Consider the following 24,128-nt stretch of genomic DNA (forward strand, 5'->3'; position numbering starts at 1 on the left):
TTTCTAGAGATTAACTTCCAAACAACAGCTTATGTTTCTTTATTAATAACTTGATTAGGGTAAAGAAATATACCAACGTTATTGAATTTCAATAACTTCTTCATTTCCTAATCCACTGTGCTTGACGGCATTCTCAGCTACTCACATCATAGTTGTGTGTGAAAATTATAATATAATTTTACGTTAAAAAAATCGAAATAATTATTCAATATTGGACGTTACCTCTTTTTTACATTTCTTAAGGCCCAATTAATAAGGAGAGCAAAGACATCTCATGTGGTCTATGATGAATGGTTTTCAAACACAACAAAACATTCCATTTGTAATCATTTTTCAGTATATGTACATTATTCATTTCTGTGAATTACACTGTGCACTGACTCGTATTATTTCACCCGTATTTCTCAGAAAAAAAAAGCAAACAAACATTCTACATTTAAATCATATAGTAGCGGACACATACGTTACCACTTTTCCCATTTATCTTGTTTTCATTATTTTTTAACATCAACTTAAATCTTCAGTATGTATTTAACATATATTCTAACAGAGAATTAAAAGCTGTATAAAACTCAGTACATTAAGGTTTCAAGCTGATGTTAACAAATAATAAAAATAATATAAGGAATCAGAAAATTGTTAACTTTTTTGTCCATAGCGATACATATGAAATGTGTTTCGAAGCCAGTGTGTGTTCATCGTATCAACCAATTATCCATTTCTCCATTAAAAATAATAACAAGGACGTTGTACATAAACCGTTACAAATTTTCCAGACAACCCAATACCACGAGAATCACTCCACAGCACATTTCCCTACTTCCACCATTATCGAGGTATCCGTTATCAATCCTTTCCGCCAGTCGCGACGATCTCTTCACCGTCGTTTATCGTCTTACCACCGCGATATCGGTGCAAAGAACATCTGTTCCGGCTCGTCAGACGACGATCGTCCGTGTGTTTTAACGAGCTCCGAAACCGGCCGGAGATCGGTGGTCGGAGACGAGCGCGATACAAAAACTCGGCGTGTCGTTCGCCACCCCTTCTCCCCCTCCGACTCGGTGTATTTTCTCTGGGCGCTTTAAAGAACTTCCGTTTTAATTTATTCCCGGAAGCGGGCGCATCCGTGACAGCGGGGTCTCCGGAGGAGGAAGCCAGGCACAGGAGAGGAAAAGTTTCCCGGCTGCCAGCAAGGATTACCGTACCCGTCGTCGGGCATGGGTTGCTGCGGCTGCTCGGACGAGCCATCGTCCAAGGTGGAACCCAGGGTAAGAATTGTTATTATATATTTTTTTTACGATTCCTACGAGCCGCTTGCGACTGAAATTTACGGTCAAGTATTTTAATATAAAACTTCGAGCTTCGCTTCTCTTGTCACGACGAACCGAATCGCGGGACTTCGTATATAAGGGTTGCATTTTTGGGACCGCAAACCCCTCGAATTTTCGTGTCGACCCCCTTGTATCGATGGATCCGCTGGTGGAGTAAGAATCGAAGAAATTTTTAAAGGCTGGTTTAATATTGAATTGTTTCGTTTTCGATAAACTTGCACATCTGTTATACACTCTTGTTTGTTGTTGGTCGTTTTTTTAGAACATTCCATTCACTTGGTGTAATTTCAAACGGTGTTGTATATTAGGCGCAGTTGGTCAGAGAAGTAGTCACTTTAGGCATTAGAAGAATTTTGTGTGGAATTGTAAGTAGGTTTGCAAATAGAAAATTATATCCAAAATTATTTGTAATGAACATTTATTGGTTTGTTTAACGGTAAATATTCATTAGAAATAGGTTTTGATATAGGTTGTTGTTTATAAACCTACGTACAATTCCACGGAAAATTCGCTTAATACCGACGGTGGGCGAATACTTTTAGGAACATCTGTGTATAATATGTAACTAATTTAGACTAATATTTACCCAGATCTGTTGTACTGAGATCCTACGTGATGAAATAAAAGGCACGTATGTGGGTCGACAAGTGGAATAAGGCACGTATGCGACCGGACAAGCAGAATAAGACGCTTATGTGGCCAGACAAGTAGAATGAGCTCTGTATGTAGTCGGACCAGTAGAATAAGTCTAGTAGGATGTGATTGGCTACGGATCAGTCACGATTCATCTTCCTTTCCTCTTGTTTTCTAATGAATACTTTTATGTTTCATTATTATTACTGTTGTTAAAGGAGCTTTTATGAAAAATATATTGTAACATGCATTGCAAAAAAGGAATATTGAGTAATTGATTGTGCAACTACAATTTATTATCTTTCATAAGGTACTGTATTTGCTTCAGTAATTGCTCTACCTGGCGATATCGATCGCATCGATTTTAAAATAACACTTTCTACTACGTGTATGTGCTTCTTATCTTTCACGGTTTTTTCTTAGCAACAGTAACTTGATACGTGAAGAATCGATCATACGATTATTCACACTACGAAGACTAGGTGGGAGTATAAAGCCATTGAACAATGATTGTAACTGATCGGTCTCTGTATTTGAAAATTGCAGTCATGAAAGGGATGATCCTAAGCTCGTGCAGTATGCCCAAGGGCACATAGGTATTCACAGTCCAATGAAACTGCTATTTCCGTGATTATGTACTTTATAATCGTAGAATAATCAAAGGTTAAAACGATGCTGGTTCGAAGCCAGTCGAGTCTAGTCAAAGGTATCATAATTGAGCTGGAAGAGCATTTGTTACACGGTAATGTACCTGTAAGTACATTTATGTTACGTTGCCGACCATAATCCTTTATCAAGAACTGTAACAAACGATACAAACAGAAATAAAAGATAGAAATAAAAAGAAACTACCGCGGAACGTTAACAACCGCGGCACGTCTTTCAGTTCTGAAGTTGTCGGAATAACAATATGGCGGCCGTTCCACTTAACTATCATTCGTGGACCAACCATGCATATCAGTTCTTCCGACCGTAATTCACCATTCGAAACTTTCTACGCGAAGTTTCGATCGTTAAACTTGACGTGTTCCGTTCGAAATAAAACACGAGGCGCGTGCGCACTTTCGAAAAACGAAGAATAAAATTTCTTTACTATCCCGCTATTATAAAAATAATGAGATATCGCCGAGAAAGCCGTCGAGAGTTCGAAGTTCACCGGGCAGATAATTGTCATCGGGACGTATCATTTCGAATTTTTATTAAAACTTTCTTCATTTCGAGCGACGGAAACTGTCGTCCCGACAAGAACAACGAAATCGAATCCTTACGTTCTTTATCGAACCGTACACCTACCGATCAAACTGTTACATCTATTGACTTTGTAGTTGCTGTACGATTGCGCCGACGATCTAAGGTCGAATGTCTCGGAATGAAAATTCTTCCAAGTTCCATTCCGTTGGAACGTTTCGTAAAACTTTTTTCTCGAGAAAAAACTGTTACAGAGTGATTTAAAGAGGCGATTTAGGGTAACTGCTACTCCCATTCAATAATTTCGAGTTCGCCCGTATAAAACTATGTTACCGTAACTCGCGCGCATTCTGTATAAATAGATAATCGATACCGCTTGAAAAAAAAAAAAAAAAAAACGCTGATCTATCGCGACTCCATGATTATCGAGCGCTATAAAATGTATATAAGCTGCTACGTAAAATAAGGAGGGTACTATAAAAATGGATTTAAGGCAGTGATGGGCAACTCAGCGCACGCCAAACTCACTGGCAAGCAACGGCGTGCAGCGTGCGAACATGTGGCAGTGATGGGTGAAATGTGTGAGTGAGAGCGTTGTATCTATCATTTAGTACTTCACACACAAATATATCGTAAATCACGACTCGTGATGTGAACCGCATCGCAAAAAAAAATTGGAACTAAATTCAAAACTTCTTAATCTAGTTCGCGAAATCGCCACCAGATAGCTCCACATAACAGTGTTTGTCGTTTCCCGCGCTTTTTTTTAAATTTTGAGAATGTATTATTTTGCTATTATTTATTGTTTCTTATTATTTTTTTGGTATATTGAAATTAGGAATAGGAGTGGAGATAGTGCTGGGATTAGTGAATAATGCATACGTATGATTTGACTGTTTTTTATTAGCAAATCGTAAACAAATTTAATAACAATTTCTTTAAATACTCCTTACACATAATATTATTTAATATAAAGGCACCGTTTTCGCGTGGCTGACACATGATCAAATTACTTCTATCTTTATTTAATAAAAGGAAACAGAAATGATTATTAATCTACAGCAGTGATACTCTAGTTTAGATTTAGTCAAGAAATCCCAATACAGAAGTATGTCGTGACGTTTCTTGCCTCGCAACGTCTCCACAGGAGCCCGCGGCTGCCCACCACTTGCCCGTACGGGCAGCATGCCCGAGCGAGCTCGGTTGCCCATCACTGATTTAAGGCCTGGACTTAACAGGAAGCGCGAGCTTGTAGTCGAATAGCGAACTTTTTATCGCGATTCTTCTTAGAAGTGTAGATACAGTTGATATTATCCGATTGATACCATCCGAATGGAACGTGAAATAATATTTCTTAGAATGCGATTGTATCTGTATATACAGGGTGTCTCGATAATTACGAACATTTTAATTATTTCCAATATTATTGAACATAGGTACAAATGACTAAATTAGACAATTCAAGAACCTGAGTTTAACCACAGAATTCTATTATATTTATACTGGACTGTTAACTTCCTTACATAAAATGTCCCCAAAACGCATATAAGTTGAAATGACTGTATTATGGTTGTCGAGGACATTTTATATAAGTAAAATTAGTTAACAGACTAGTATATAATATAGAAATCTGTGAGTTTAGCTACAAAAAAATACTCGTCCAATATTTTCGAACCACCTAACCCTTCTAATAATCAATTAATTTGTACCTTCAATAGCAGTAAAGTCTAGATATTTTCCAATATTGATTGAAAAGTTAACGATCTGTTCCCAATTATTTGATAGTTCGTTCCCCATTATTTTTACAATACGATCCAATACCGAATTTCTTCTCGGCCCAATTTCTTTAATGTGATGTTCCTGTCAGCGCCGGTTTTCCTTTTTTATTTCGAAATACGCCAGTAACAACTCCGAAACGGGGGAATGTGTCCGGTAATAACGTATGGCGTTCACTCTGTTCGTTTAAAGGGTCGAGACTGGAGTTGTCTCCGACCCAGCTGAAACGTCCAATTAATACTGAAGTTCATTACCGCGCAACGAGCGTCGCAGACTCCGCTAAACCGTCGTTTATCCACTGAATCAGCTCTAACCCCGTCCCTCCCTGTATAAGCCGATCTTCTGGCCACGTGACTGCGCGCACACACATATATCCACTAGGAATATTGGTCGCTCAAGGCCATTTGCCTGATTGTAAAACACGCTATAGCTTACATCCCCCCCCCACCATTCACTTGTACGACGTTCCTTCTGTTTGAAGGATGCGGTGGGGGTTAATCATTGAAATGACATCGAGTACCTTCGACTTCGAGTACAGGTAGTATCGATAAGATTATGTACGTATGGAGTAATTAAACGAAATACTTGACGTGATTTCATTGAAAATCGAGCGATGTATATAGTCAGTCACGAAAGTCTTCGTACATCCCATAAAAAAGTCAGGTGGATTAATAGAAACAATAACTTCGTGTAATGTTTACATGAGAAATAATATTAACTATTTACTGGATAATATTAACTAGTAAACGTGTCCTCAGAGGTATTTAGGGGTACGCGAAAAAAATTCAAATAGCAGCAACTATATAATTACAACGATTTTTCTAATACTGTAGTGTACAATTTAGAAAAATTGTCTGCCAAGTGGTTCGCAAGTACAAAAAGGTTGGAAACCGATGGTCTGTAGGAATATTATAATAAATAAAAAAAAATGAAATGTATCTCATAATATTGACTGTCTTTGTGGAGTGTACGAAAACTTTCATGAATGACTGTAGATCTATATACGGCGGACAGGAATTCGCTTGAATGTGTCATTCAAGAAATAGAACTTCGCGAAATATGTGTGTTCGTATATCTGAACTGTCACCACTCGTCATACCAGTGTCGTCATCGGTCTAAAAAAAAAAGAATTCTTTATCTTTTATTCGTTACCTGGAGCTCTGTATCTAGATACCGAAATTGTCCTGACAGGTGTTTGCATAATTAATTACTCCAAGTGAACAGTTCCCAAAACCGACAAGGAAATTTTATGCTACTCTTCATTGTCCTTCAACGTCTTCTATCATTTTGATCAGACAATAAAACCGCTTACTAACAAAATAGAGGACGAAATTTAAAATTCTACCTACGTGAAACCGTTTACCATATCAATTAATTTGTCTTTCACGCGCTATAAATGGGCTCGGCCCCAGCCAAACAGAAACGAAAGTGAAATGTGATTAAGAGACACATTCCACGCGTGGTAGGCCATCGAAACGCAGGAAAGACCGGCGCGGGGGAGAGGGGGGGGGGGATAATGATGTGATCAATAGAACGGAATGGTGTGCTTTTAATAAGCTCGGGAGGAATTTAATTACGGCGCGGGACGCTAATGCAAGGTCACCGTCAAAGAATCTAATTAATTTAGGGGTGGTGGTTGCACACGGTCTCTGACTTGTAACAGGGTTACAAGTTCCTCCCCCAACCCACACCCTTTCTCTCTGTGCCGTTGAAACGGCGCAGATTCGGTAAAAGCATTAGCTCCGCCCGATTTCACCGGCTGCAAAATTTACTGGGACGATCGCCGCGAAAACGATAGATTTCATGCCCTTTTTTCGTCCTTCTACTCCCCTCCATACCGTAGCGATCGTAGAAACTCGCGTAAAAACGATACGCCCGGCGAAACCGACCGTTAAATACGCGAGATTCGAGAATTTTTGCCCGACAACGAATTACATTTCACGATAAACAGGGGAATATATCGGGAACAGAGAATCGAGCGAAAAATCGTAGAGTCCTGGCACGAAACGTTAGTTTCTGTAGCGTTACGGTCCGGAATCGTGGTGCCTTTTTTCTTTAATTCGTAGGACAAACATTTGAGACTTTGGGTAGGAAAAAATAAATGGTCTGTTTTATGCAATGTATATATATAACGATATTAAGCTTTATCTTATAATGAATGACGAATTATTTGTTAATTTGCGTAATTTAAAATATGGTTTTTTATCTTAAATTTGTGGCCATTACTGTATTCAGTATCTCAGTAATTAGTAAAACATTGTTTCGTCTGTTCCTTTTGAAGTTTACCATTTCTTTGTAACAAATTTTCATAGCTAAACAATGATTCCTCACTTCTGCAATTATTACCATTGAATTTCCGAGGAAATTTTACCTTGAAAAATATGTTATTAGTTCAGTTTGCTTTAATTCTCGTCAAGTTGTTAATTAACAAAGTTTAAAACTCCCAGTTTGCAATAGTCTGGTGTTTACGTATGCTCAGGTGGGATGTGGTTTCCGAGGGTTAAATACACCAATAAGTAATCCTGCATCCTTCGTTAAATTAAGTATTCATATTCCAGGAATTTCCGAAGCCCAAACCGTTTCGACGATGGTTAAAATTATTAAAAATAATTTATCCATTACTTATTGCTACATCGAAAACATGATTGAAGATTCATTCCGAACTAATTTATTCCCAACGAAACCACCATTCCCTTTAAATTCGCCGAAACACTTTTCATTCAACCGCGGTACTTCGATAAATTTTCACCGGAAAAAAAAGGCCAGCCAGCGGTTACCAGCTCGATCCAAGGGGGTTTTCACGCCCGGCGATCCGAGGGGGGGTGAGTGTTGGCATTAATTCGGTCGCTCGCCAACAGATATCGCTGACGAATATTCACGAGGAACAAAAAGGAAAGAATAAAAACAAAGAAAAGTGAAACGCGACCGCGACGACGTTAATAAATGGAGGTGCGTCTCGGTTTTTTCCTTCCCAGAGTTACGGTTCCTCCAGCGACGAATTTCCATGTTTATCCGTTTCAGACGCAGGAGAACGGGGGCACGCCGACCAGACACTCGGAGCAGATTTTCGTCACCGATCGATCGTGCACCGACATCGTGGCTTTGATCGTGCTGATCGCTCTTACCGCTGGTTTCGTACGTCTCACGCCGTCTGGTTCTTCGTATTTTCCTCTTTGCTCCCCTCCCCCTCTACGATACTAGAGAGAGCTACCTCTATCTATCCCTCTAACCCTTTTGCTGTCCCTATTTCCCTTACAATACAGCCAGAATATACAGTACGTCCGGTTTAAGAGTATACACGGTATTATTTCTCTGGGTATCGAAAATACGAAAAAATATTTCGTATAAAAGTAGTTTGATTTCATGGAGTAAAGTTAATAGAATATTTGAATTTTCTTATTAATTGTTATTTACAGAGATTTTAATAACAGTGTGATTTTTTCAATGGAAATGCATATTTCTATCGTTGCTATGTTATTAAGCATTTCAAAACGAAGTCAGTGATATATTTTAAAGTACTGTTTGAATAATAATTTCTTGGATAACCGTATGAATATTGGTGGCAATTTTATTGTTTCTTGCCTCGCCGATCACACACGTTATGGGCGAAAGACGCTAACCAAACTTGACATTTCAAATTGTTACTTAAACAAAATTTTCGAATATGTCGTTATATTTATTTATAACCTTGCCGAACACCTCCTCCGTTGAAAAAATAATTTCTCACGCTTAGTTAACTCGAAAATGGTCCCAATACATGCACCTCATCTGTATTCTCACGACAAAACCCCTGGAAATATGGTTTTCTAAATGTACACGTCACACTGGGGATTAAAGGGTTAATAACATGACAATAATAAAAATATGTGGTCTCGTTTAAAAAGATTACATTATTATTAAAATCTTGGTAAATAAAAATGTTTTAAAAAATTCATGCATTCTGTTAAGTTTGCTCTACGAAGTCGAATATTTTGTCATATTTTCAATAATTAGAGAAATAATAACGTGTATACACTTAAACCGAGCGCACTGTATATGTTTTCCGTACTGACTTCCGGTGCAGGGTTATCTGGTGAGCAACGCAGTGAAGAAAGGAGACGTCCACCGCGTTATAAATGGTTACGATGACTGTGCGAACGTGTGCGGCCGAGTCACACTGCCGGAAACTAATCCCGAATTCAGTTGCAAGGGCGCAGACAAGACGTCTGAACGGTAAGCATCAACCGTAGAACTCTCCTCTGCCTTCAAGTTTCCATGATTGCGACGGCGCAGAAATTCCCTGGAAAATGTTAAAGGCTGAGTAATTAGCTCGCACAGAGTCCGCTGATGGGACTTTAATTCCTACCCCGAGCTCATGAATTTCGCCAGCCGGGCCGATCGACGATTCATGCGAGTCCACCCCACCCCCGTTGGCCTGGTTGACGGCTTTGAATTTTTGTTGATCCAAACACGTACGAATAATTTTCGGACGGTGCGCGTGTGTTCCTTTAACATCTCGATGCTGTGCGTTCCACGGCTTCCAAATGGAAGGATTTATAGAACTGGGAAATGAAAGAGCTGTTTCTCTGTGGTTGGGGTTCTTACGGGATTCATAATGCGTTGAATATGTAAAGGTACTTACTTACTGAAGTTTTTGTTTCGTTGGATTTAGCTTAATGCTTTCTGCATTAACGCGTTAAATCTGAAATGTACGGACGAGAGAATGTATGAAAATAATTGTTGAATATCACAGTGAACGTATTGTGGATTAAAATCGAGAAGTATTTGCTGTTTTGTTAAGTCGCTTAAAATGGTACCCTCTCTCATGTGAGATTTAAGAGATTAATGCTTTCCTTTTTTTTTTTTTTTTTGTTAAATGTGGTTGTTTTAATATTGTGGAATTTATTTTTGTTAGCATGGAAAGGTATTTATATATGTGATTACGGTGAAAGGAACTATTTGTACGTTAAATTAATTGCAATAACTTTCCAAATTGTAAAAAAAAACGTAAAATTTCATTTTTGTCTAGCAAACGTTCAACGTGTCTTTTATTATCGCTTTTAATTGATTTGACGCACAGTGTGCTTCTATATTAATTGCTTCACTTTCCAATGTAAATAAAACAGGAGCTCTCGCGACTACTGCCACCGCACTGACAGCGATACATACTTCCTTAGAGTGCAAACCAGTGTTCGGAATACCTAATAGTTATTTATTTCGTTTAGATCAATACCTTCACCTTTATGTACGGTCAATTTCATATTCCAAATGGCTGCTTTAAATGTGTTGGATTCTTATAAATAAAAAATATTTTTAGTTACCGATCTAATAATTAAATGAACGTCTAAGACCAAATCAAATATCTGAATGAATATATTACTTATCGAATGATATCAACAACGGGACTGTAATTCATAAAAGTTCCATTTTCTTAATTACTTTGTGTCCAGATTTAAACTAAAGACAGAATTTCGATAAATAAATCTTTATTCAATAAGAATCTGACAGAATTCACGCAGTGTCCTAATATTGGATTAGCCAAAAAGTAATCACAGATTTCGACAGTAGGTGATGCTTTGTAATTTCAATAGTCTGAAAATTGACATTACAATGCGTATCGTTTAAAAAATAAATTATCACGATTGCGTAAATTTTCTTGAAATAACCTTGTTTTGAAAATGAGTTACGGGTAAATGTACTTTTAAGTAATTATGAAAATTATTTTTTTTTGTGTACCATGTTTGTCCCTTTTCACTCATTTTCAATACATGTCAATTGTAAAAAAATTTGACGCAATCGTGATAGTTCCTTTTTTGAACGACGCGTAGAAGTGTGAGCTTTCAAAATATGCATACATTTTATTACATAGAAACAGCGTTTTGCACTGAAAAACAAAAAAAGCTTGATCTACCGCAGAAATCCCAGATTATTTTTTGGCCAATCCAATAATTCCATTTTCCATACACAGCGAGAAAAACAGTACAAAATAGACGTGTAAATAAATGTAATGAAGTTCTCTAGCAAGCTTCTTATCGAACCAAAATATTCGCACGAATGAACTCGTGGTAGGGGGGCAAAGTGTGAATCGTTCACGGTCTGAATATTAGAGTTCAATTTACCGCGTTTTCCCGTTCTGCGCGAAATAAGAAAACTCCCTCCCCCCCTCACCGAATCCTCTGAGTATCAATGGGAACGGGGCAGGTCTCTATTTATTTAAACGAAAAATATTCCCCGCGAATTCACGTAAACAGAATAACGCCGTAGTTTTCGCCGACTTCGGAGCGTGGCGGTTTCCCCCACTCTCTTTCGCCAGAATTTTAAGTTTCCCTTTTTCCTGCGGCCGTGGCGGTGCGCTACTGGGTTCGAAACGTGTCGGTAAAAAGTTTCCCCGTCCAACTTTCCCGTGTATCCTGTTACCGGGCGAAAAATATTCGCTGAATAAATTTGTTAGCGCGCTAATCCTTTGCGGTCGAAGCCGCGGGGATACAATTTTCATAGCTTCGTCCCACCTCTTTGGGGTGGGGGTGGCGTTAGAAATTAGATTCGCCGTTGTTTTCTCGCCCGTCGTAAATGAACAACATCTCCACCTCTTTACGTCGAGACAATTGTCACGTGATTATTTTATAATTTATTCGGGGAATAAAATTGTTCCTTTCAGTTCATTGTCTCGCGACGAAGACAATTCCTCCGATTACCCGTGCGTTTCAGTCGAATTCCCAACGTCACCTCGTTCCTTTACGGTTTTCGTTCCACGATACGTGGCTTTCTGGACGGAATTACTCGGCCAAACAAAGTTCCCTCCGCTGTTAATCCTTTTACGTGGAAACCCGGGGAATTCGCGTGAAAATATACTTGCCGCAACAAGTTGAAAAGTATCCTTCTACCGGGACTTCATTTTCCTGCGTTTTATTCAATATAGAGACCACGTGAAGTTCTGCGGAAGCGCGAATAAAATGAGATTTATTTACTTCTCGATGGTTTCACCGGTTTGAAATAACGTGATACACTGCCGTGTTTTTGCGGGGTTGGCTGCGAATATAATAAGACCTTGTTTTCAGGGTTTCATTGAGAATTATGTTAATTAAACCGATACAACTGTATTTCAACTCTTTGCGGTAGTGTTTATGTCAGACATGAGTAATCTGGTGGCTAAGAATAGATGTACAGACGTAAAGGATTTAACTACATTTGTATTTAATGGATTATAATTTGATTTATTGGAATTTTATTTGGAATTAAAACAAGGGTGGTGAAGTTTACTTGTAATTGACTCAACCTCTACGGTACGTAGCTAATCCAACTATTCTTCAAATTTTATTGGAGACAAATTCATTAATCTTCAACGTTCTTTGTATTTTTTATGTTGCTAGCATATCGTTGTGAAAACAAGGAAAACAACAATTTTAGATTCATCTGATTATTATTAGCGGTGTTTTAAATATTGTAGACAGCACTTATTCATAACTCCATATTTATTAATATTGAATTGCACGTAAACTAACTCGAATCCCGCAGTGAGCGAGTTCGACCATAATCGAATGTCGCGGCGTAAAGGTTAACACACACGACATTCGATTAAAGTAACCTTATAAAAATACCAACTCAGTATGAATAATATTCTCAAAGACTTGCTTAACCTCTTGAGAGATTAAGCATTTTTTTTTTCATTCAAGCATGATTCCAAAGTTACAATGAATATTATTGTGAATAAACACTCGGAAATTTCGTAACAAATAAAAGTACAATCTACCAATTGTTGTCATTAATGTTCACAATAATGTTTCATGAAAAAAAAAGTCTTAATAATTTGTGTCTGAAGAGGTTATCTTGTTTTCGTTTCTTTAACCCCTTGCCATACGATTTTATTTACGACTTCACTTTCAAGAAGTACTTTATCGTTAATATTTTCCCAGATACAAAAGGAATTTTATTCTTATGTCAAGTGTTATATTTATTCTGAACCTTAAATGTTAATATCAGCGAAGCAGTATTTCACATCGACTCAAAGAAAACGAATAATACACATGTTCACTAAATTCAGTTTGAAATCGTTATCACCTGTCTGGCTCGATGTTGCAAGGCAAGGGGTTAACGCAGTTACAACTTCACACAATTTCCCCACTTAATCTTAATCTCGTCTCTTCGAAACTGTTCTCAGGTTTGCGAAATACCTAACAAACACCACGTGTTTCTTCTTTCCCAACATTATTTCGAATATACATCAAACCTGAGGACCGTACTGGGGTTAAGTCGATTACACCCAACTCCAATTAAAATCCTCCACATCGATACGAAAACTTAATAAATGATCCCACTCCAGGAATCCCTCGAATCCAGCCTCGAACGACTCCTCTCGCGGACAACACAGCCCATCCCATAAACCTAGCTTGTGTCCTCATAAAATCCGCGAATCGCGTTGATATCGTTGCTCCGCGCTGCTACAACAATACCACCGCCGATATTTTACGAGGTGATAATGAATGAAACAAGTACACCGACTATGAAAGCGGGGAGGATGATTAATATTTCGTTAAGCAGTCCGCGAATACGGGGCGCCGGGACGCAAATTGCGGCGTCGCGGGGCGCAAGGGGGTTGGCCGTTCCCGTACTCGATTAAAACTAAAAAAAAATCCGTCGAGAACTTACGCCATCCCCCCTTTCTGCTGTGAAATAACGCGCGTAATTGCCGTTAATGCTCCGTATAAATCCTCGAGGTCGGGACGAGGCGGGGAAACACTTTTCCGGCGGATTTTCCAATTCCGACCGACACATTCCGCGGTGGCCCGCGGGTTCATTAACACCGGCCTGCTCATTAATAATTCATTTCTGCCCCGCAGGTATCTGCTGATGACCCTGGGCCCGAAGGGGGTGTACAATCGCACCTGCGTGTCCACCTGCGACAATCAGTTAGTATTGCATAATGCACGTGTTTTCGCTGGACGACCGACGAGTCTTGAACCGCGCGCGTTTCGCTTGAAAACATTGTCGGCCCCCGAGGCACAGTGGACTGGAATCAAAATTTGGCAGCTCGTACGATTATTTAGCTCTAGGAATCGAGATTTTCTTAAACTAAGTAGACTGTGCATGTTTAGGGGATTTTTTTGTTAACTTTTTATGGAAGTCAAGTTGTAAAATGTAGTAAAAATAGGACTTCAGTTCAAATTTAATGGTGTTTGTCATAATAAGACATCTAGTGCAGGAAATGAATTTCTAACTAATTTTCAGGTTTATAAAATAATATTTCAAACTGCAGGTTGCAATGTGAATTTTACTTAAACATCCGCCGTCTACTTATAAGTTTTATACAAATATATGTAGGTAAACGAACACGTTTCATTGTCAATGTAATCATTTACTAATAGTTTGTTCTCAACATCTTTATGAAAGTCTGAATTTTTAGGGTGTTTTTCTATTTTTTATTGAGGTTGATAATACGAAAGGGTTGGAGGAGAATAATAATGCATGGAACAAATCTTCTATGATTAATAATAAGTTGATCTATGTTTTTTTGGAAGATAAAAGTAATTTGCTTTCCACCATTTGAGCTGGTAAATTTTGATTCTCGACCACTGTGCGGGGTCGGGAATCGATCTTGAATTGGTAGACGAATGTTTTTTTGGTGACCAATTTGGTTACTCGATTTATTGGATCGCGTGATGCTTTTATCGAATATCAGTTAACACGTTGACGGTCAGATGATCGGCAGCTATTAGATTGTTGAGGGATTGAAATGGTGTTTGTGATGAGACTGAAAACGGTACGGGACAAAATTTGTCGCAGTATATGTTTCTTTTCTTTTTTGAGTCGTTGACGATTATTCACTTTGGATAAATTTGTTCTATTTAATCATTTGATGCAGACTTATTTTCAGTTGCAGATTAATGGTTAGATGATTACCTTAGATATATGCGAAGGAGTTGGCAGTCGAAGTGTTAACGAGCTTCGAAAAAAGCAATTGCACGTTTAAATTAAAGGATCTTCCTCTTAGTAGCTCTATGTTTTAATTTTTTACAACTGTCAAAGGCCAAACAAACTATTGAACAGTTCCATTATAGTAGAAACAAAGTAAACTGGTCGCTTTTAAATATAGAATATCTAAGAAAATATTACAATAATATCTTCCGACTGTCTGGTTGATTTTGTTTCAACTGTAATTCTACCTTTCAGCAGTATTGTTCTTTCTATTATCGTCTTTGATACTATTTATTCTCGTGTGTTGTTCCCGTGACACTAGGGTGTTATTCCTGAATCGATGCGTGCCAAAGCAAGTCTCCGAAACGACCAATTCGGTGATCAAGAAACTCGGTTTGGAAAATTTCTACAAGGTCGGTAGCTACATTATCAGTAAAAGTCGAATACAAGTACGTATTGTGACCGTGTTGGACGTAGATTTGTTTGTGCTTAACCAGCTAGGCGTGAACGTCAATTGCTAAATAATGGTAGCGGTGATCGGGGGTAGCAATCTTTAGCTAGCTAACAGGGTGAGGTCAACATTAGCTGTTACATTTTTCCACAAAAAGATCACAATTTTATATACTTAATTCAAGTAAGTTCTATTCTGAGATTTAAAAGTTCATTCATACGATAAGTGCTTCCTGTATATTTCACTTATTTTATCGTGGACTTCAATTGACCTTACCCTATAATTTACGTAGTAATTACTTCACCCTATCAGTACAAAATTATAGATACAACAAGCTAATTCCCTCAAACCTATGTGACACAAAGATGCTATTATTACCTAATCTTATTTATTCAATGTAAAGTATTAACTCAAACATCGAAAAATTCAACTGAAATCGCACGAATAAAAAACAAAACTACCTTAAATCGTTCAATCCAACTGCTAGGGTGCAGTAAAATACGTCTCGATCATAAAAATGGGTGGAATACATGCTTCTAATCCAAACGAAATGTGTGTCTATATTCGCGTTATTGCTTCAATGTTTAAAAATTCATACACTGTAAAATAGCTTCTTTTTTTAATAATATTACGCTTCAGATATAGTAATAGTTTAAACAAATAGAATAATCGAATACAAAAAAAAAACCGTGTGTAGATTTTCGATCTCAACACCTTAAATAATCGATGCATTTCATTCCTTATAATACGATCGTAAAGATAAATCTCGATGTTTCAGGAGGCGTCGAGAGATCTTGGTGTCGCCTGGCGGGAGCTGATCTACCTGCTGCTTATAGCGTTAGGTATGAGTTTTCGAAGCACGAGGCGCCGCCTATCTCTGATCAGCTGGCATTCTTATCATTTTTCGCAAATGACTTTCAGCTATCTCACTCGGTATCTTAATTGCCTTCCGGTATATGGTGCAGTGGGTCGTTTACATTGTCTTAATCGGCGCCATTCTGGCCTGCATCGGCGGCTCGGCGTACCTCTGGTAAGCGCATCCCTTTGTAAACCGGGATTTATCTTGTGCACGATAGAGCTCGTGACCGACAATATGGCCGTGAGAGCCTCTCCATCTTTGGCCGTACTGTATCGCACGGGCATTATGTTCCTTTAGGCTCGCGTGGTACGCGGAGAAGAAGGGGGTGGAGACACAGGAAATACCGGAAGAGGATTCCAGCCAGGATGCCTACTTCATTTACGCGATAATTTTGTCCACTGTTACCGTAAGGAACCATCTTGCGACCAGAAATACCTCAAAGAATCCGAGGATCGCCATTTCCAACTGTCCTTTCATAGTTCTAGATAAAGGATGGAATCAATTCTTTGCTGAACTCTTAGACTCTTACTAGTTGTACTCTTTGTAACGTGTATTGATCCTTGTTGCTCCTAATTACTTAGTAATTTTGTTAGGAATATGTTTGACCAAAGTTTAAATGACAAATCATCATGATCAGTGGCTATTTCAAACTGTAGACAGCTATTCTAGACAAATGATGGAAGCCAGTCTTTGTTGAACTCAGAATCTTATACAACTGTTAAAAATATCTGTTGATCCTTGGTACGGTTGTTTACTTAGTAACTTTACTTAAAATTTGTTCGACCAAAGTTTAAATGGCGAATCATCATGATCAGAGGCTATTTCAAACTATAGATAGCTATTCTAGATTCTAAGAGACAAATGATGAAACCTATTCTTTGCTGAACTTAGAATCCTATATACTGTTAAAAGTATGCATGGACCCTTGTTATTATTATTTACTTACTAATTTTACTCAAAATTTGTTTGGTCAAAGTTTAAATGGCGAATCATCATGATCAGAATCCTATACAACTATTAAAAATATTTATTGATCCTTGGTACGGTTATTTGCTTAGTAACTTTACTCAAAATTTGTTCGACGAAAGTTTAAATTTCGAATTATAATCCGACTAAAATTCTGAAATCGAAGGCTATTTCAAACTGCAGAAGACACCAGCAAAGAAGCTAAATTGTCAGAAGCAACGAAAGTACCTAAAACAATCTTACAGGTGATCACGCTTCTGATTGTCTTGGTGATGAGGAAAAGAATCGCCCTCGTGATGCAGTTGTTCCGCGAGGCGGGTAAGGCTGTCTACGCGATGCCGGTTCTGCTGCTTCAACCGATATACGTAAATATTCGACGACAGAATCGATAGATACGCAAACGGAGGAGGTCTGTCGAGACCGATAAAATCGTATTTTCAGACCTACTTGCTGATCGGTCTCACCGTATGCGCGTGGGTGTACTGTATGATGTGGATAGAAAGCGCGGGGAACATTTACAAGAACAGGAAGAATCACATCCACTTCCGTAAAGACGGCCTGTTGATCGTAAGTTTACGGATCGGCGAATCTTGTCGAAGGAAATCCAACGTTAAAAAGTGTATCGTAATATTTCGCAGGCGGCCAGATGGTACAATTTGTTCTTCTTCTTCGTGACCTGCGAGTTCCTACTTGGCTGTCAGCACATTGTCGTCGCCTGCGCCGTTGCACGTTGGTTCTTCACCAGGTGACATTTTGATCGATACCCGTACTATCAAAGTGGATTGCTTTCTCAGGTGGAAATTTCCATGGGACGGTTCTACTGGGACTTGTCCACACAGTCGACCTATGTTTAATCACATTCGGACTGTTTCACGATGTGACATTGTTAACGTCTCGCGATTCGTGGTCTGGATAGAGGAGGTGGTTGAAATACAGGCTAGGGACTAAATATGGGTTAGTTGAAAGTATAGGGTCATGTTACGTGCTTCATTCTAGGGGGAGTAATATAAAGCTACGACTCAAAGAGAACATTTTTTAAATTCCATGTCATAAAGTAAACACATTGAAGTGTTACATCTTAAAAATCTTCAACAAATAAGTCCTGAGGTAAAAGTGCTAGCTCATATCTACACCACCTTCTCTACTACAATATTATGATCATCATTTTCCAATTCCCAATTCCTTGTTTCTTGCATACCCTTTTACCGCTTGTAATTGAACCATTTAACAACGTGACGCTACTCTAACGCAAGATTCGCGAACGAAGATCGAAGGACCAATTTCCGTGTAATCGGTTCTCGGATAATTCGACGCTCTAATTTGCTCCACCGCGCTGGAAACACGGAATTCCCGATTAACGACCGCCAAATTGCAGAAAGCAATCCATGGGGGGGGGGGAGAATTCGGACCAGGCAGAAACGGTAAACTTCATTATGGAAATATTTTCCGTACAGGGACAAGAAACAGCTCTCGCTAGCCGTAACGCGGGGCTTCGGTTATCTGGTGCGATATCACTTAGGTACGGTCGCGTTCGGCGCATTGGTTATTGGTATAGTTCGGTTCATAAGAGCGATAATTTCCTTCGTCCAAAATCGCCTGAAGCGGTACGATAACGACCTTGTGCGGGGAATATTGTGGTGCTGTCAATGTTGCCTCTGGTGTTTCGAATGCGCGCTGAAGTTCCTCACCAGGAACGCTTACATCGAAACAGGTGAGGTATTAAGCGCTTAAGTGCGACAAGATAGTTTCACGCTGATTATTCGGTACAACTTCCGTGGAATATTCTTTCGAGTATCGCGAAATTGATTTTCATTCGTGCCTTCCGTCGCTGCACGGTAATACTTTGTACGTCGTGGTTTTGATGGAAATAATTTTGCAATGTGACGGAATCGCGACAGTTGAATTATAATTAAAGATTTGACGATATAAACCATTGATTTGGTCAATATAAAATTTAATGAAGTAATCCATCGTACGAAATGAGAACATTCGCGTAATTAATCGTATTATAGAAGGTATTACAGTGTATTCGACTGGGTGAACGAATAAAAAAAATTGCAAAAAGTTGTATAGAATTAAATTAGTATACGAATGTAATGGAAATTACCGTTGCAGCAATATACGGGTGCAACTTCTGCACGGGTGGAAGAAAGGCATTCCATGCCTTGTCGAGCAACATTCTAAGAGTCGCCGCCATTAACAGCGTCGGTGATTTCGTCCTTTTCTTAGGAAAGGTTTTGGTCGTTACATTAACTGTCGTCTCGGGCATTTATCTGATGCAGGTACATGAACGTTCTTCTTGAACGAGTCTTCCATTAATTCTATCTTCTAATTTCTCTTGTGTATTTAGAAAAAAGAAGGACTGCACCATCCTTGGGTACCAATAGCTGTAGCTGGTCTGTTCGCCTTCTTGGTGTCGCACTGTTTCATCTCCATCTACGAGGTGATTACAAATAAACCAGATGAATAATCTGCATCGTTTTCTAGTATCTCAGTTCTGTAAGATGAATATCCAATCTCCTGACGATATAACGGTTCGTTCATCCGTTACAGATGGTAATAGACACTATATTCATATGCTTTTGTGAAGACTGCGAGAAGAACGATGGCATCAATCGACCCTACTTCATGAGCCGAGGATTAATGGTGATTAAAACTTTCCCCGATGCTTAGTCCTCCTATAGAAAGCTGATTTTAATGAAGTCTTCGGTTTCGTTTCAGGAATTCGTCGAAAACAGCAAGAAGGCTCTGAAGTACCTAGACCATCAGCCATCGAGCCCTCCCGCGTAATGGCGGTTGCTCAATATTTCATGGGAAAAACCAGTCCTGCATTTTTTCAGAGATACTTTTTTTTTTCTGTGTCTTCAGAGAGATCTCGGCGGGAATCCCTGCGACGTGAAATATTTTTTTAAAATCTGGGAAGCAACTGCCGATATATTTTCCCGCGCCGCGACGTTCCGATTCTTCCGCGGAGCTTTGCTAAACTTATGGGGTGGTGTTCTTCTACGTCATTTTTTATTCACACGTATGGTGCCACGCGTACGGAAGGCTGCCACGAGCCACGGACAATTTTGATCTGGGTCTGACTTCCTATCCGTATCTTGCTCTTTCAGGCAGGAAAATGAATAGGGACCCGAGGCAAGATAAGCGCGACAGGAAAAGCTTCGCCGAATCCGGCGAGCAGAGAAAAGACTGATAAAATTGAGAGGCATACTGTAATATACAGGACGATCTAAACGAACAATATTTCACGTGTACGTAGATTAATTTAAGAGGCTTAGGTTGTTATTCAGTATTCTTTCCCAGATAGCAGACTTAATGACGGCTTAAAGGCGTCTCAGACGTAAAATAGCCGTAGAATGGGCGTCTTCAAGGCGTCATGTGTTATCTGCATTTCAAAGGCTAGAATTAGGACGTGAGTGTTTCGGTAATCTTAATATTTCTATGTTTCTTTCTACGATCTATAAGAAGTGGGTTAATTTTAGAGTGTTTATTGCGATTCGAACGTTATGTTGATACTTCAGGCCTGGATCACCGATAGCGTATTTGTTAGGTTAACTGAAACCAGCCCGAGCGGCGGCCATCTTAGATACTGGTCTTGAGAAGAAGGAATTCGTCGACCTAGATCTAGACAGCTCAATTACTCAGTCAAACCGGAGACAGTCCAGCGCTCTAATCGACTCATTCTTTTTCTTCCTTCAAGCACAGGCTCTCCGAAATGGTAGGGGGATAAAATTGTCTGCGTCTTCGGGTATCCTTCTCAACTAGCACTGTATATGTATACATTTAAGGCGGCAACGGTAACGCACACGGTTGGTTCTTCCGCAACGATGGAACGAACCGAATTATTAATATTGTTGCCTTCGTGTTAACTATTATACCTCGAGTCTTCGTTGCCGAAGACTGGCCTCTTAGGCACCGATCGCAGCTTCCGAGTTCAACACATTCCGATATACATACACGAAGTTCCCGCGATCACCGTGAAGCACATGTATTTTTTTACAGACTATCGCCTCTCTACGACGTGTTTCAACTAGATAAGCCCTTTGTACACATTTACACACGTCTGGAGATTGTGCGATTATCATGCAACGCGATATCAATTGTCTATTATAAGCGCAGTATTCTCTCGTTACACGTCACCTCGATGCAAGTTGAATATTATTCCCTTCGCATCAAGGAAAATGTTCTTGTAAGTAATAAGCAACAAACGAGCCACCGTAAAGTGATAAAAATCTTATAAACATGAATCTACTCTAACATTAGCGAATATTGGATATGATAGACTATCTTCCAAAATAAAATAGATACTATTTTTCACTCCTTATAAACGAAAGACCTTCGAATTGTCTGTATTCCGTAAGTGATTTCTAGATCACGATTTTATACGGTAGATTCGAGTAACCAATGGGAATACTGAACAATGCCCGGACAGATTCGAACGACGAAGAATCGTCGCGACGTAACGAGAGTTTTAAATAAACGATATTTTGTAACGGAAAGTTTCGGAACGGACAATCGCCTGCCAGGTACGGCTTGAATGCCTGCCAGGAAAACTGTCCGGAACTGATCAGAGGCGATAACGCGTGTAAACCGCGCGCGCGAGTGAGATTCTGCGGCGCGATAATGCGCGGCGCTATCCGAGTAATTGCGGGTACATCGATCGCCATGTTGTATATATATTTTTTTTCCACGCGAGCCCGCCCCGCTAATGATACATTTCCCTCACGTATGTCAGGTTTTTTGATGAATCGATCGTCCGCGACAGACCCGAGTACAACGTTGTTTTTAAACGCGACAGCAACGGCCTGCAACTGCAAGTTGATCAGCTATAATGATATATATAAGTTGAAACAGAATTATAATTTTAATAAAAATCGTTTGATTGATAAATGATTTTGCGTATGTTATCTTTGTACGGTTTTCGGACATTTTTTGTTTGTTGTTTCACTTTCATTGAATCTGGAATACATTTAACTCCAAATCGCTGAAAGACGATACTAAACAAAACCGTTAAGACACTAGTTCTTGATCATTAGACTGTTGATTTTTATGCAAAATTACATTTTCTACAGTAATTCATAAAGACAAGAGCAAATGTAGGAATTTCTCACTTCTCTTAAACATATTATTAGCTTCAGAACCATAGAAAAAATTCATTACATCTGATGGAAGATTATCTTTTCCTGTATTTTACAGAGCCCTATCATGTATAATTGCATCAAATCCGCAGTCTACTGATCGCTTAAGAGTAACTATCGCGATTTTTTTAACGTCTAAGTAGAAAGATTAACCAATTACAAAAGAATTGTTGTTATCCGAGTAAACCCGTGTTATATCCTTAATTTGGTATTAACAAAAATGCAACAATAATAGTAATTAAATTATACTTTAAATTTTAAAATCAGAAATGCAAAGGTAGCAATTCCTGATCACCTCAATCAGGTATCTGTATCTTTGAAGTATCAAATTTTACGTACGAATTTCAAAACAGTTAATAATTATTTAGTAATTTTTTGGAAAAAAACTTATTATATGGTGCTTATATACTAAACCGATCAGGAATTGGGTTCGTAACGATGTCTCAAGATTAAATTTTACACTTTCGAAATTGTATTTCTGTAATACCTTAATGGGAGATTGCGGTTCTAAAGCGACGATAATCTTTGGGTGAGACTGGAGATCTAATGACCTCACATGTTACGATAGTACTCTTTTTAACACTTTGACTGCCACATGACCTACATATATGGGTGGTTATCATTTAAGTAGTGAACTAAAAACAGAATTTATTGGTAAAATGCTGAAAATAAATTAAACTTAGTTAGGACCCAGGAGATTTAAAAACTTCAAAGGAATAATTACTCTAACAAATCTAGCTTTCGAAGTTTCAACTTTATCGTTGACTTTCATCGAACTTTCACAGATGTTATAAACATTCTTTAATGTACTGGCAATAACGTGACCTCGAACGGTCCCAGAAAAATTAAAAACAAAATGAGAAAAAGGTGACGGGAGAAACGAGACACAGTTGTCAGCAGAGACTCTCTCGCTGTTCGTTACTTTTCATTTATTCGATTCGGGCACACAGTTATTGCATGAATGATTAATGCGCCGACCGACGACAGAGAAAACACTCCTCCCTCTCGCCGCCGGTGCACGCAGGGTGGATCGTTTCGTTACACTCAGCTGGCAGTTAAGTTGGGTCGACATTTACGAAATCTAAAGCGGACACTTGTCGTACATATGTGTATGCTCATCATCAATATACTTTTCTTTTTTTTTTGTTTTTAATTTTTGTATTTTTAAGACCGAGACATGGGGCGTTCGATGGATGGTGTCGTGTATCTATGTATGTTTTACACGTGGTATTAAATACAGGGTGAATCTCCCGCTGCTAGGGTCAAGAGGCAAGCCTACTATTTGGTCATTTAAGAGTCACTGGCTACTCCTGCTGAGCAGTCTATGTGTGTGACAGAGACAGAGAGAGTGTCGGTTTCCTTGTAAATGTAAGCTACATCTTACGTTTTTACGTTGACACGTTTATGGTCACAACAATTAAACAACAAAGCAGGCAACTTGCCTCTCGACCCTAGCAACGAGCGATTCACCCTCTATATGTATATATAGTGTGTAACAACGTATCGCGTTGGTTTTCCAGTGGAAAAAAGATTCACTTACAAAAATTACCTTCGGGTCATTGTACTATGTGTGGCGTGGTCGTCGTCGTCGCCTCGACGACAATCAACGGGACTAGCGAACATGAATTTAGCGTAAACACTGGCGCTTTCACACACCTCGCGAAGGGACTTCTCTGGGTATGTGTGTGTTTGTGTATGTGTATGGAAAACGCGGTGTACGATTGATTCGTCTCGCTGTAATCGCTCGATCGATCATCCGTGATCGCGGGGGCAGGAAAATGCACGAGATCTGTTGCGCCTCTAACGGGATTCATGTGCAACACGAAAAATATCTGTTATTTACCAATATACATCAGCGTCCTCCCAGGGAGAAGCTAACAGCTTTCCGGTTA

The 24,128-nt window shown here is 39.0% G+C and overlaps 1 protein-coding gene across 2 annotated transcripts; it reads left to right on the forward strand.

The window, feature by feature from the left end:
* The first annotated feature begins 1,138 nt into the window (after window positions 1–1,138).
* Window positions 1,139–20,395, forward strand: LOC107187773 (choline transporter-like protein 1). 2 transcript variants are annotated; one of them, XM_015575944.1, is made up of 16 exons: window positions 1,139–1,268; window positions 7,950–8,063; window positions 8,992–9,140; window positions 13,745–13,813; window positions 15,142–15,232; window positions 16,049–16,112; window positions 16,192–16,300; window positions 16,427–16,535; window positions 17,341–17,460; window positions 17,537–17,662; window positions 17,734–17,840; window positions 18,550–18,806; window positions 19,211–19,377; window positions 19,446–19,538; window positions 19,649–19,741; window positions 19,817–20,395. In XM_015575944.1, exons 1-16 carry the CDS (start codon window positions 1,218–1,220, stop codon window positions 19,883–19,885), a joined length of 1,788 nt encoding a protein of 595 aa, XP_015431430.1. In that variant the 5' UTR covers window positions 1,139–1,217; the 3' UTR covers window positions 19,886–20,395. The 2 variants fall into 2 exon arrangements, with proteins under 2 accessions (XP_015431430.1, XP_015431429.1); XM_015575943.1 differs by lacking the exon at window positions 1,139–1,268 and adding an exon at window positions 7,804–7,877.
* Window positions 20,396–24,128: the final 3,733 nt, after the last annotated feature.

The sequence above is a fragment of the Dufourea novaeangliae genome, unplaced genomic scaffold, assembly GCF_001272555.1.
Source record: "Dufourea novaeangliae isolate 0120121106 unplaced genomic scaffold, ASM127255v1 scaffold101, whole genome shotgun sequence".
Taxonomy (NCBI): domain Eukaryota; kingdom Metazoa; phylum Arthropoda; class Insecta; order Hymenoptera; family Halictidae; genus Dufourea; species Dufourea novaeangliae.

Coding starts and splice junctions, on each gene's coding strand:
- LOC107187773 (XM_015575944.1), top strand. CDS start 1,218: ATGGGTTGCTGCGGCTGCTCGGACGAGCCATCGTCCAAGGTGGAACCC. Junction 15,233..16,048: donor GTTTGGAAAATTTCTACAAG/GTCGGTAGCTAC, acceptor TCGATGTTTCAG/GAGGCGTCGAGAGATCTTGG. Junction 19,742..19,816: donor TCATGAGCCGAGGATTAATG/GTGATTAAAACT, acceptor GTTTCGTTTCAG/GAATTCGTCGAAAACAGCAA.